Source organism: Ochotona curzoniae, unplaced genomic scaffold (assembly GCF_017591425.1).
Source record: "Ochotona curzoniae isolate NIBS_2020 unplaced genomic scaffold, NIBS_Ocur_1.0 contig_2294, whole genome shotgun sequence".
Classification (NCBI taxonomy): domain Eukaryota; kingdom Metazoa; phylum Chordata; class Mammalia; order Lagomorpha; family Ochotonidae; genus Ochotona; species Ochotona curzoniae.
The window spans coordinates 1,260,419-1,272,500 of NW_024465405.1; the positions used below are offsets into that span (position 1 = coordinate 1,260,419).

Genomic DNA, 12,082 nt, shown 5'->3' on the forward strand with positions numbered 1-12,082 from the left:
GGTTAAAGTGCTTGCCCTGAATGCGCTGAGATGCCATATGGGTGCCGGTTCTAATCCCAGCAGCTCCACTTCCCATCCAGCTCCCTGCTTGTGGCCTGGGAAAGCAGTCGAGGACGGACCAAAGCTTTGGGACCCTGCACCCATGTGGGAGACCTGGAAGAATTTCCTGGATCTTGGCTTAGGACTGGCATAGCATCTACCATTGCGCTCACTTGGAGAGTGAATCATCGGATGGAAGATCTTCCTCTCTGTCTCTTCTCTTCTCTGTATATCTGACTTTCCAATAAATAAATAAATCTTAAAAAAAAAAAAAAAAGAAAGAAAGAAAGAAACTTCTTAGAGCAGGGGTCAGAAAACTGCTCCTGGAAAAGGCCAGATCATCAGAATTCTCAGCCTTACATACCATATGGGCTCTGCTGCATCTCCCCAACTCCTCTGTTGTAGCAGGAAAGCTGACAAAATGTAAAGGAGTGAGCATGGCTGTGTTCCAGTAAAGCTTTATTGAAAAACCACTGACAGCCTGGATTTAGTCCACAGACCATAATCTGCTGACACCTGCACTGGAAGATGATGAAGGATGTTCCAAGGGTACCAAGTTCACATGGGGTAAAAGGCAGCCAACCCTGAATGGAGCAAGTCAGATAGCTCTAAGGGAGACATCTTAGAGAAAACGAAATAGGTAAAATATCTAATTCCAAGTTAAAATGTTTGAACTTTTTAAGAGATGATTTAGACCAACAGTTATCAAATTTCATGGTCTCAGGATCAATTATACTGAAAAATTATTGAAGGGCTGGGCATTTGTCCACCAGTGGGCACTTCAGACACCCATGGAGTCCCAGCTGCTCAGCTTCTGGTCCAACTTCATGATCATGTGTGTCCCTGGAGGCAGCAGATGGTGGCTCATGTAGTTAGGGCCCTGCCACCCACGTGGGGAACCCTGGTGGAGTTCAAGGCTCCTGGCGTCAGCCTGGCCCAGTCCAGCTCAGTCCAGGCCAGTCCAGGTGTTCTGCAGGCAGCTGGAAAATAACCCAGCACATGGAAGACCTTTCTCTGTGCGTTTCAAATAAAATGAAGATGAATAAACTTAAAGTTTGTTATTGTTTACCCTACTAGACATCTTAAGTGATGAAAATATAAAACCTTCACTTATTTCAATTAAAATACTAAGCCTATTTTTAAAAGTAGCTCATGAAAAATAGCTGTATTTTTTCTAAACAAATAAAAAAAAAACCTAGGAGAAAAACTTTTTTACTGTTTCCACAGATTTTTATGTTCAGTCATTAAGAAGACATGAAACTACGTCATATGTGCTTCTACATTTAGTCTATGAGAATAAGTTTTTTGGTTGATGCTTATGAAGAAAAGTCCAACTTTTGACTAATGTGCAGTTGGAAAGCAAACAAGCATTTTAATAACCTTTTTCAAGTAATGTAGGTAGTCATGTGATACACTAAGATTCAACAAAGTTTCTTGAAAGTCCATTCTAATCTAGAATCTGAATCTGTGGACTGAATTTATGCCCTTGCCTGCAGAATTCACATGTTGAGGAAGCAAGCCCCATGACAACTGTATTTAGAGACTTGGGCCCACAAGGAGTTAATGAAGACTTAACTGAGGTGGTAAACATGGACCTCCAGTCCTGGGAAGGCCACATGCTCGAGCTCTTGTTCAGCTGGGGAGGACATGGTGAGAAGGGACTGTCTGCAAGCCAGGAAGTGAGCCCTCACTGAGTTGGCCCAGGACCTTGAACTCTCAACTCCAGAACTCAGTTAACTAACTGTTGTTAAGTTATGCAGTCTGTGACCCTAGCAGACTAATACAATATCAGTTGAACTTTTTTTTTTTTTACTTGAGTGTCTGTCTGCTTTATTTCCATTGGACATTTGTCCTAAAGTGGCCACTTTAGACAATTTAGGACAATTGGTCCATCTTCTTTTTTTAAGGATTTTATTTGCTTATTTGAGGAGAGACAGGCCTTCTATCTGCTAGTTCACTTCCCAAGTGGCCATATTGGCACTCATTGGCAAGGAGCTAGACTGGGAATGGAGCAGCCAGGACATGAGCTGTTGCCCATATGGGATCCTGGTGCTTACAGGAGGAGAATTAGCCAGTTGAGTCATTACGTCAGGCCCTATATTTGGTTTTTAAGGCTTCTAAATATTCAGTAAAGTTTTCCTATTCAAGACTTAAGGGGTAAACATTATCTGAAACACAAAGAAAAGAATTATGACCACAGTATCTCTACAATCAAATTTTGGTGGAGTGGGGTCATGAATGGGGGGAAATAAATGGAAAAAACTCAAAGGAGATAAAATTAAATGCTAATCAGGTTGTGTTTGAGTTTTTAAAGCATAACTATTTATTCTACTTTTTTACGTTGTTTTTCAAAAACATGTATAAGTTTTAGAATTCTTAGAATTTTTAGAATTCTTTTTTTTTGCAAAAGTTTAACTGAGTAAAAAAATAAAAATCCGTAGAAGAAAGTTAACTTGACTCAACAGAGAAAAGTCTGAATTAGGTCTGTCAGAGTCAGACCCAAGCATTGAGAAACTGTGTGAGCCGACGAGCATGTAAAATATGAGGGTTGTAAAGAAGCCTCAGGAAGCGGCACACCCCGCATGTCAGTTGACCTTCAAGGTTTCTGTAGGAGCCCAAGTGTGGTGCCCGCGGCCTCTGCTTGCTGTGAAGCAGGTGTGAAGGGGGTTCAGGGGCCATGGGGGCAGCAGGCCGCAGTGCTCACCAGGCTCGGATAGACAGGTGTGGAGCGAGACCTGCCAGTTACACACCTTACTCTGTGGTAATCCCAAGGCCCTACCCAGACCAAGGACTCACATAAGAGGTGGTCCTCACTGGGCAGTCTAGGTGGCGATGGGTGAGTACGAGTCCCCACAGTCATGCCAGGCATGAGAGATCAGCTCCAAGGGATGGTGCTGGCCACACAAGTGTCAGGAAGCAAGGGTGGGATAGTCAGGGACACAGGGAGGGTCGGGGCCTAGAGCCGAGACGTAGTCCTGCGTCAAGAAGCAGAATCAAAGAGGCTGGTGTCCAGAGCCTGTGTGGCTGCAGTGAGAGTGGCCTGGGATCTATGGCTCCTCTTGGCACTAGGACCTGGACACAGTGAGCAGGACCCAGAGCAGAGCCAACAGCACTGTGACCTCTTACCTCGAGTGGAAGTGGACAAGCTTTGAGCTGCCAGGATGCCTTCTATGTGAAGTTAGGTACACGCCACTTTAGGAGGCTATTTTTTTTCCCTCAACACCCATAGATTTTTAAATACCCACAAGAAATTCTTGGACATGCTTTCATTAAACCAATGCACAGTTTTTTTTTTTTTTAGGCCACTAAGAACCAGAGAACCTGTTTTGAGAATATTTCTCACGTGCTAGTTGTGACAGCATTATTCTCTAATGTAGACATTCGTGATTGTCCCTGGGCACTGGGATAACCCACCCAATTGAATTTGGGCTTTCTAGACACCACTCTGATCCACAGAGTCCACCACTCGGGTAATTTCAGGGTGTTGGCCTGGCCTTCTTGTATGCCTGCTCTTCTGTCAGCACTTCAAGAACGTGAGGGTCAGCACACCAAGGACCAGGGCTCAGTTCCCGCCCGCTCAAGCTGAATTAGAAGTCGCCTTTCTAGTTGAAGTAAGCAATGACAGACTTTCAGGAAGGTCACCTGTGCAGATTCTGCCTGGGTAACTGGGTCCACGGAACCTTAGGGTCCAGTAGCAACACCATAAAGGAAGGGTCCCTGCTGAGAGCTGCCGCCCTGCATCTCTCTCCTGAGATATCCCTGCTAGCATTCCTTGCTGTCCAGAATCACTGAGTACCAGGGCTGTTGTCCATTTCCTTCCTGCCACTGCTCTTTCTCCTACCCATGCCTGTATACCATCTTCTCTTTGAAGTACCTCTGGACTCACCTGTTTCTTTCCTTATCACGGCAGTGCTGGCTGTGGTATACAGCCTGTTGGCCTGGCCTGCTGTTCCTGCCCCCTGCTCTTCCCTCTCCCAGAGCTGTCAGCATGATCCCTTGAAATCTTAGCTCCCCCACCCCTCACCTTGTTGTTTCTCAGCGTTTTTTTCTGCCAGTTTATGCATGGGACCAGCCTGCCTTCTCATTTCTCTAGCCCCAACCTCTTGCTTCACCTGGGAGAAGCTTACCATGCACCATCACCAACATCTTCCAAGTCTGCACCATCCATCTCCCGTAGCTCGGGCACGGGGGAGAGAGGGAGCTTCCCACTCCAGGCCAGTTGGTGTCGGGGAGCAGCCCTGCAGGATGGCTGTGGAATGCTCCCTTCAGCTCAGCCTTCAGGGCTTTGAGTTGATGGTGTACTTCCCGGCCCTTTGATTTGTTGCTGATAATGGCTGTTTTCCACATAGGTTCATTCTTGGGCCCCCTCCTTGCACTCCTCGTCCCTTTAAGAGCAAGCCTGCTCCCGCGTGGCTGTCCTTTCTCTTTCTTGGAAACCAGAGAGGCCAGCCAGCTTGATCTGCTGCCCTTCTCCCTTCCACATCAAATTTCTCTGTGCCTTTCCCCTTGGTGTGCAGGGAAAATCCCACATGAGCTAAAGCCCTTTCCAGTAACATCAGCATTTGTAGAGCTACTCAGGCCAACTCATGGCTGCCCCATCCACTCAGATTAAGTCATGGCCGCCCCAAAGAAAAAAAAATTTTTTTAAAAGTCATGGCTGCCCCGTCCACTCAGGTTAAGTCATGGCCACCGCATCCATTCATGTTAAGTCATGGCTGCCCCATGCCTACTTGTTTATACAGTTCAAGGGCCAACATCAAAAGGATAAAAGTAAAATAGGAACCAAAATGTAAACAGTAGTTCTCTCTAGATCCTGGATTTTAGCAATTTTTTTCTGCTGTTTATCCCACTTGCATTTTTTTAGTTTTCTATAATACGTGCATACAAAGATACCTCAAAACATTCATGGAAATTCAAATTCAAATTTCAACTTACTGTGGTGGGCAAAATTTTTTGAAATTGATGCATAGTTTGTTTTTTTTTTTCATGAAACATGTGTTCTAGGAACTTACAAGACCTGTTACTATAATGAAAGAGAAGTAAAAATTATTTTTGAGATGTTTTTGCCCGTTTTTTTGTTTGTTTGTTTTGATAGTAGCTGAGACATCCTGGAGTGTGTCTGTAGGCTGAGTAAGATAGGAACTGGTAGGAGCTCCACTGAAGATAAGCAGGAGGGCAGAGTTTTGGAGTCCAGTACAGGAAGTCACGGGAGGCCCAGCCCCAAGCCTGGGCAAGAGAAGGGAAGAGCAGTGCCCACTCTCCAACCAGAAGGAAGATGGGGAGAAGGAGTGGGTGGGAAAAGGTGCTCGGCCAGGGGTGCTGTGTGTCCTGCCTGAGTCCCCTGCCAGCCGTCAGCCATCAGTCATGTACTCAGTGCTATAGGTGCTGCTGCCTTGTCAAGTTGTCAGAGGCAGAATCAGGGCCCAGTCGTCCCTGTGTCCTCTACCCGTCCCAGCACAGGGACCAGTAGCCAGAACCTACAGTTCTGTGTGTTGCAGTCTGCTGAATTAGAATGGTGCTCCCCTGGGCCTGGCAGGATCCCATTTGGGCGCTGGTTCGCATCCTGGCTGTTCTGCTTCCCTTCCAGCTCCATGCCCATGGCCTGCGAAAGCAGTCAAGGACAACCCAAAGCCTTGGGACCCATGTGGGAGACCCGGAAGAAGCTCCTGGCTCCTGGCTTCAGATCAGCTCAGCTCTGGCCATTGTGGCCATATGGGGAGTGAACCAACGGATAGAACATCTTTTCTCTCTGTTTCTCCTTCTCTCTATAGATCTGCCTTTCCAATAAAAATAAATAAATCTTTAAAAAGTAAAAAAAAAAAAAAAAAAAAAAAAAACAACGGTGCTCCCCTGGTAAGGATTTTCATCCATGGCAGCCGATCTGAGCTCTGAAGCTGTAGCCTGGGGGTTGAAGTGTTTCTCTCAGGCCATCCCTCTTTCCCCAGGGTTCCCCCCTGCAAAGTGGTGTAGCCCACCCTGCTGCTGGCCAGCCAACCACCAATTCTGGAAGTCCTGTGGAATTTGAGGACTAAAACACAGTTCTTCCTGGGTCTTGACAATGTGCACACTCATGGACTGAGGCTCGTGAGTAGGTTTGTACAACTTGTGAGGACTTGGGGTGTGGGCTTTGTTAATGATGCATGAAGACAGTGTTTGGGCGTTTTGTTTCCTCCTCCTGATGGGAGCTAGTCCTGTGGAAGCCTGATTCAGAGAACAGCAGACAAGTTCTCCGAGTGTCTATCTTTAGCCATTGCCGGGGCAGAGCAACACTGTTGCATTTCAGGCCAGTGCTGACAGCGCACAGCTCCGGAGCAGGGACTGTCTGGAAGAACTCCACTGTGGTCTCTGTCCTCTTGTCCCAGTTTGCTAATGAGCACTGAGGCAGTTAGATGGCTCACCTAGGTCGCTCCAGGGTCACAACAGTGCTGGGCAGACAGCTGCGAATCCTCGAGATTAAAAGAGAAATTGAAGGTGACATGTTCTCAATAAATAAAGGAAATGTGACATTAACTATGCATAAGTTTGTCATGTAAAGAACTAAAAATTCTTTGGAGTCTGCCTTCCTCTTGCATTTCGTTGTTGTTAACAACAGATTTGATTGACGTGTGCAGTCAGGTCCTGATCAGTAAACACATGACTGATTTGTGTGTGAGGCCAAGAGATGTGTGGCCAGTGCCTGTGCAGGTCAGTGACTGGCCTCCCAGGCCACACTCTGCTCTAACTGGCCAGCGTTCCCATGGTTGAGGGGTGCATGGATCTTGGTGACGGCAAAGTGGGCTCCAGGCAGCCAGATAGTAGGTTCTTGCTCAGGGCCCAGGGTTCCTGGGAAGATGCCAAGGTCATCTGTAGAGAAAACAAATTCCCCCTTCTTCTGTTGAGTTAGTGTCGGGTGGAGGTCGATTTACATGGCAACCTTAAGATAAGCCTGGAGACTGAGATGCAGGAGACGAGACCCGCCAGTGTCCAGTTCTCCATCCCAGCTCCGCACAGCGACTCCCGCTCAGTGTCACCTGCCTCGCCCCTGCCTGAGACCCCTCCTCTCTTGGCCCTTTTTTTCGCCAGGCACTTGCTTCTTGTGGCATTTGACTTCGCAGGCTGCCTCCAGGCTGGTGGTCTGCATCGAGTCCGCCGTCAGAGGTAGCTGCGTCTGCAGGGGGCAGGGCTCCGAGGCCTGTGACAAAGCCAAGGAGGGAGAGAGGGCCAGCGCTGCTCTCTGAAGGGTTTGTTTATGTATCTCCTCGTGGCTTTTTTACTTTTTCCATGAAAAACTCTGTCCTTTTGTCTTCTGCCACTGGCCCTGGTTATGGACTGGGCGCTGGTGTGAAGACAGTTTCCAATTGGAAATTAATGAGGTGTTCCATCCAGAGTGGGCCGTGCCTTGCACACGGCACGGCTGGCTGCGCCCAGGTCCTTCTCTGGCTGGGTCCATGCTCGCCTGTTCACGCGGGCCTCCTCTCGCTTCTGCAATCCTACCCCAGGGTGGGCGCAGGCCTGCTTTTCCTCCCCTCAGAAAAGCTCTAACGCAGCGGGCAAAGCTTTGGTGGCCCTGCCAGCTTCTGCTCCAGCCCTTTATGTTGATGAGGAAAGTTAGGATGCGGACACCGAGGGAAAGTAGCTGCCATTAAGGAAGACTGCAGGAACATGTGCTCAGCACCATGGACTCAAATTCTGTCACAACCGTGTGTGCCAGCAAGAGATGGTATCTATAAGGAATCACAAGGACACAGAATTCTTCCTTGTTAAGGAAAAAATTGTAGTGGCTCACATAGAGCACACAGTGCGCATGGCCTGGGCACCCTGTTCACTGAGTACCACCAGGCTTCTGGCTGGCCAGGTACAAGCATGGATCTCAAAATGCTTCTTTCTGGGAACTTTGGAAGTGTCCCCTGCAAGAGAGACATTTGTGAAACTCCTCAGGATTGCAGGTGGCCCCTGGCCGGGGCTCAGCACCCAGAGGGGTCACGGTGGGAGTGTGATCACAGCCAGTGTTCCCTGGGCTTGGGGGTCGGGTTGGATGCGTCTGGGGACCTCTTGCCACTTGCACAATTTTGTGCCTGTTTCAGTGGGAGGGGTTTGGAACTTTGGGGAGCATCTCAGGGCATATGTGGGCCCACTGATCTACATGGAAACAGACGTCCAGGTGGCCACTGTGGCCAGCTTGCATTAGCACCTCCTCTAGGCAGAAAGGCAGCGGACCCCAGGAAGCCATCCACAGGCGCTCAGCCTGGGTGCCAGAGGGACTGTCTGAGACCACCTGTAAAGCGTGCGTGAGAAGAGCGGGGACTGCCGTGCTGGAGGCAAACGGGCCTGTGTAACGTGGACGCGAGTCCAAGGCTGGAGGCAGAATTGGGTTTCGAAAGAAATGGAGAAAAGCAAATAAGTTAAATCTCCAGGCGGAAGCTGGAGACCACGAGCATGCAGAGGTCAGAGGTCACATCCCCTCCATTCTAGCGGGAGGCCTTGGTCAGGAAGTGTGGTCATGTCAAAGAGCTGGCCTGGCAGGACCCCAAGGGCACCCCAGGACTGGGCCGGCCCCTGGAGCCAGCTCCACGGCCATCCCTGCTCACGGGGCACATGGATGCCTCCAGAGAGCTGAGCACGCCCTCCCGCCACAGCAGAGGAGCCAAGAGCACACGAATTGAATCCCTTATAGTTTTGGATAGGGCTGGTTTCTGGAATGATCTGGAAAGTACAGTTTCAGGATTTGTAAGAAAAAAAAAGTTCAACTGAATTTAAACATTCAAGACTTTTTTTTTTCACATTTATAGCTATTTGTACTGCTGCCCCTCTTCCCTGCACCCCCCAAAATGTAAGCAGCAGGGCCTGTTCTCCAGGCCTCATGGTGGCCACTTTTGTAGGTCCTTCCTTGATAACAGGTGAGGGCTCCTCAGGAGCCTTGCTGGTCTCCCACGCAAGCAGCACATTCCCTGGAGACTTTGCAGTGGGGATGGCACCCGTGGGTCCTCACATGGCCTTGGCCGGAAGTGTCACCTCATGGGCTGTGACCAGAGTAGCGTGACTGTTGAACAACAAATGTGGGCCCAGGCCGTGGAGGCTCCACTCTGAATGAGGTCTAGCCTTTCTGCCCGAGTTGTTCCCACCGCATTTCTCTCAGGCCCTGAACCCTGCCCAGCTCCCCTCGGCCCTTGCCTTATACTCCCTGCCTCCATAGGGACCCTGCCCTGCTTCCTGCCCCTCACCACTCCACCCCCACAGCCCCCGGTAGCCATCCCAGAATGCTTTGTCCTCTTACCGTGTCAGTCTGCCTTCTCTGACCCTGCAAGTGGCCCTGTTCCCTTCCTGCTTCCCTCACTACCATGCTTGCAGAATAGTGGTCACACTAACTCCCTTGCCTGCTAGCCACCCGCCTGTCCAGACTGGCACCTGGATCACATACGGGCAGGGTAGCTTTCAAATGGCATGTGGTGTTTTGCAGGGGGCTGCTGGGCGGCCCATGCAGTGGCTGCCCTGAGGCATGGGAGCCCTTCCACAGCACAGGCCTGAACTGTCTTCCCCCTAGAACAGCCTCTTAAAAGGCCAAGGAGCAAAACTAAATTCAAGACCATCTTCTTTGTTTCCGTTGTCCTTGACATCAGGGTGGCACTGGATACGTGACAGTGGCTGTGAACTCACACTCTGGGGCAGGACTGCCTAGGCCCAGCTCCCAGCCTTGCCAGTCAGTCTCTGGCAACCTCATACTCCCTACCTTTGGGCAAATCACTTAATTTCTTGAGCTGGTGTTGTGGCATAGCAGGTTGATCCACCACCTGTCATGCTGGCTTCCTATGTGAGCTCAGGTTTGCTCCACTTTGTATGCAGCTCCCTGCTACTGTACCTGGGGAAAGCAGCAGAAGATGGTCTTGGTGCTTGTCTCCTGTCCCACCACATGGGAGACATCAGAGTTTGGGCTTCTGACTTCTGTGTGGAAGCTGTTGCAGCTGTTTAGGGAGCGAACCAACAGATGGAAGAGCTCTGATTCTCTTTGTCCCTCTCTCTCTGTGTCACTCTGTCTTCCAAGTAAATCTCTCAAAAGGATACATACTTTCCCTGGACCTTAGTTTCCTCATCTGAGAAATGGGAGTTGTGGAATTCCTACCTTGTAGGGTGCTGGGGATTAAGTGGCAGGTGGGTGGCCAGTGCCTGTCCCCGTTCCATGTCTTCTGCTCGGGCCCTCACCCGCTGCAGCCTCTCCTGACACTGCACGTTCCCAGCTTTGCTCTTCTGTCTCAGCTCTCGTGTTTCCCTTCTGCTTTGCTGCTCTTGCTTCCCTTTGTACTCCCTCAAAAGGAGGAGGTGTGAGAGAATGAGGCCTGGACGTTCTTCCCCTTCCCTCCTTCTGCCCCAAAGGGCATGATGCCAGGTGCTCACCTGCTGGCCAGTCATCTTGTTGGCACCATACCACCCCGAGTGCCTTCTCAGTACTCTCACGTGGCTGTTTCCTTCTCAGGAGTCCCCAGAATATTTTAATGTCTGTTTTATTTCTGTTTGAAAAGAAATGGATGCTAATTACAGAAAGAACCAAGAAATCAAAAGTGAAATACAATTCAGTAGTCATGGTACCCTTCAGCAAGCACTGCCACTACACTTGATTTTCCCCGCGGACATCCTGGTGTCGGCTCAGGTGCAGGGGCAGAGCAGAGGTGCTGCTGGCATCTCGTGGGGAGAACACAGGGAGGCCGCTGAACAGTGCATGATGTGCAGGACTGACTCTGCAGCAAGGAGACACCCAGCCCACCATGCTGAGGGGGTCCTCTCTAGATGTGTTCCCCAAGGCTAACAAACTGGCATCATTTCCTGATGCCACTGCAGTCCTGTGTGCCCACCTGTAGGCCTCGTCCAGGCTCCCAGAGCCCCACCTGTCACACTCAGGAAGCCACTTCTTCTTCTGACCCCCAGTTTGACTTTGGTCACCTTCCCCCAAACTGATGCCACAGCCTTGACAGCCCCTCCTTTCCCTTCCCATCCCCCACTGGGCCTGCCTGTGTCACCGTGTGTCTGGGGCCCTGCAGAGGCCAGGTCCGGTCGAGCCTGAGCTCCTGGAGAGAGGGTGACAGCCTAGTGTCTGATGCAGCACTCTGTCGGGCTCTGTCAGCCTCTGCAGCGGGTAGGCATGGGAGGTTGGATGAGCGAGCGCCTGGAAGCTTCTCATGGCCCCTCACGAGCTGTCCTCCTTTACAGATCCTGGACGAGTGGTTTGGCCGGACCATCATCCGCTCCTGCACCAAACTGAGCTACGACCATGCCCAGAGCATGATTGAAAACCCAGACGAGAAGATCCCAGAGACAGAGCTGCCCCCCATCTGCCCGGAGCACAGCAGCGAGGAGGTGCAACGGGCTGTCCTGAACCTGCACAGCATCGCCCAGAAGCTGCGCGAGCAGCGCTTCGTGAACGGTGCGCTCCGTCTGGATCAGGTCAGTCCAGCTGTGGCGTACAGCACAACCCAGAGCTGCCGCGTGCACTGGCCCTGCATCAAGGCAGCCAGCTCCCTTCATTCTCTGTCCTGCCACGAGTCCAGGCTTTGGGAGGCAGGCAAGGCTCCAACTCAGATGCTACAAGTGTCTGTGTCAGAGGGGTGGCCAGAACCCCCCAACTGTGTCTTCCCTAGTGAGGCTACATCTGATATTTGACCCACAAGCGCCTGCCTCCCATCCCTCTCATTCCCCAGGAGGCATGGATAGAAGACACAGGAACTGCAGAGGCAGAGTAGGTTTAAAGAAAGAGCGCTACTTCTCATGCCCTAGCTTCCAAGAAGAGTAACTTGTTTACAAATGCCAGAAGAGTGTCCAGGTTCAAGGACCAAGTAGATTGTGGAGGTTGATGGTTACAGAAAACAAAGGCCTGGAATGTGATGGGTGCTAAGAGCCCAGCCCTGCTGAGAGCCCTCGGGAGGCAGGGCCAGGCAGCTGTCACTCCTCCTCTGCCTTCTCCCATGCTTGAGTGTCCCTGTGGGTGACTGTCAGGCTGCTGCCATCAGTGTACTGTAGGGTGCAGCCTGCTCTGTACATGGCTTATGTTTTTGCTTGCTCACTGTGCTTTGACCCA

The 12,082-nt window shown here is 50.5% G+C and overlaps 1 protein-coding gene across 1 annotated transcript in view; it reads left to right on the plus strand.

The window, feature by feature from the left end:
- DIS3L2 (DIS3 like 3'-5' exoribonuclease 2) overlaps nucleotides 1-12,082 on the plus strand; it is a 332,757-nt gene that overhangs the window by 272,034 nt on the left and 48,641 nt on the right. The window contains exon 14 of the mRNA XM_040972300.1: nucleotides 11,218-11,451. Within this exon, the coding sequence (XP_040828234.1) occupies nucleotides 11,218-11,451 (234 nt within the window). The remainder of the gene's footprint in view (nucleotides 1-11,217; nucleotides 11,452-12,082) is intronic.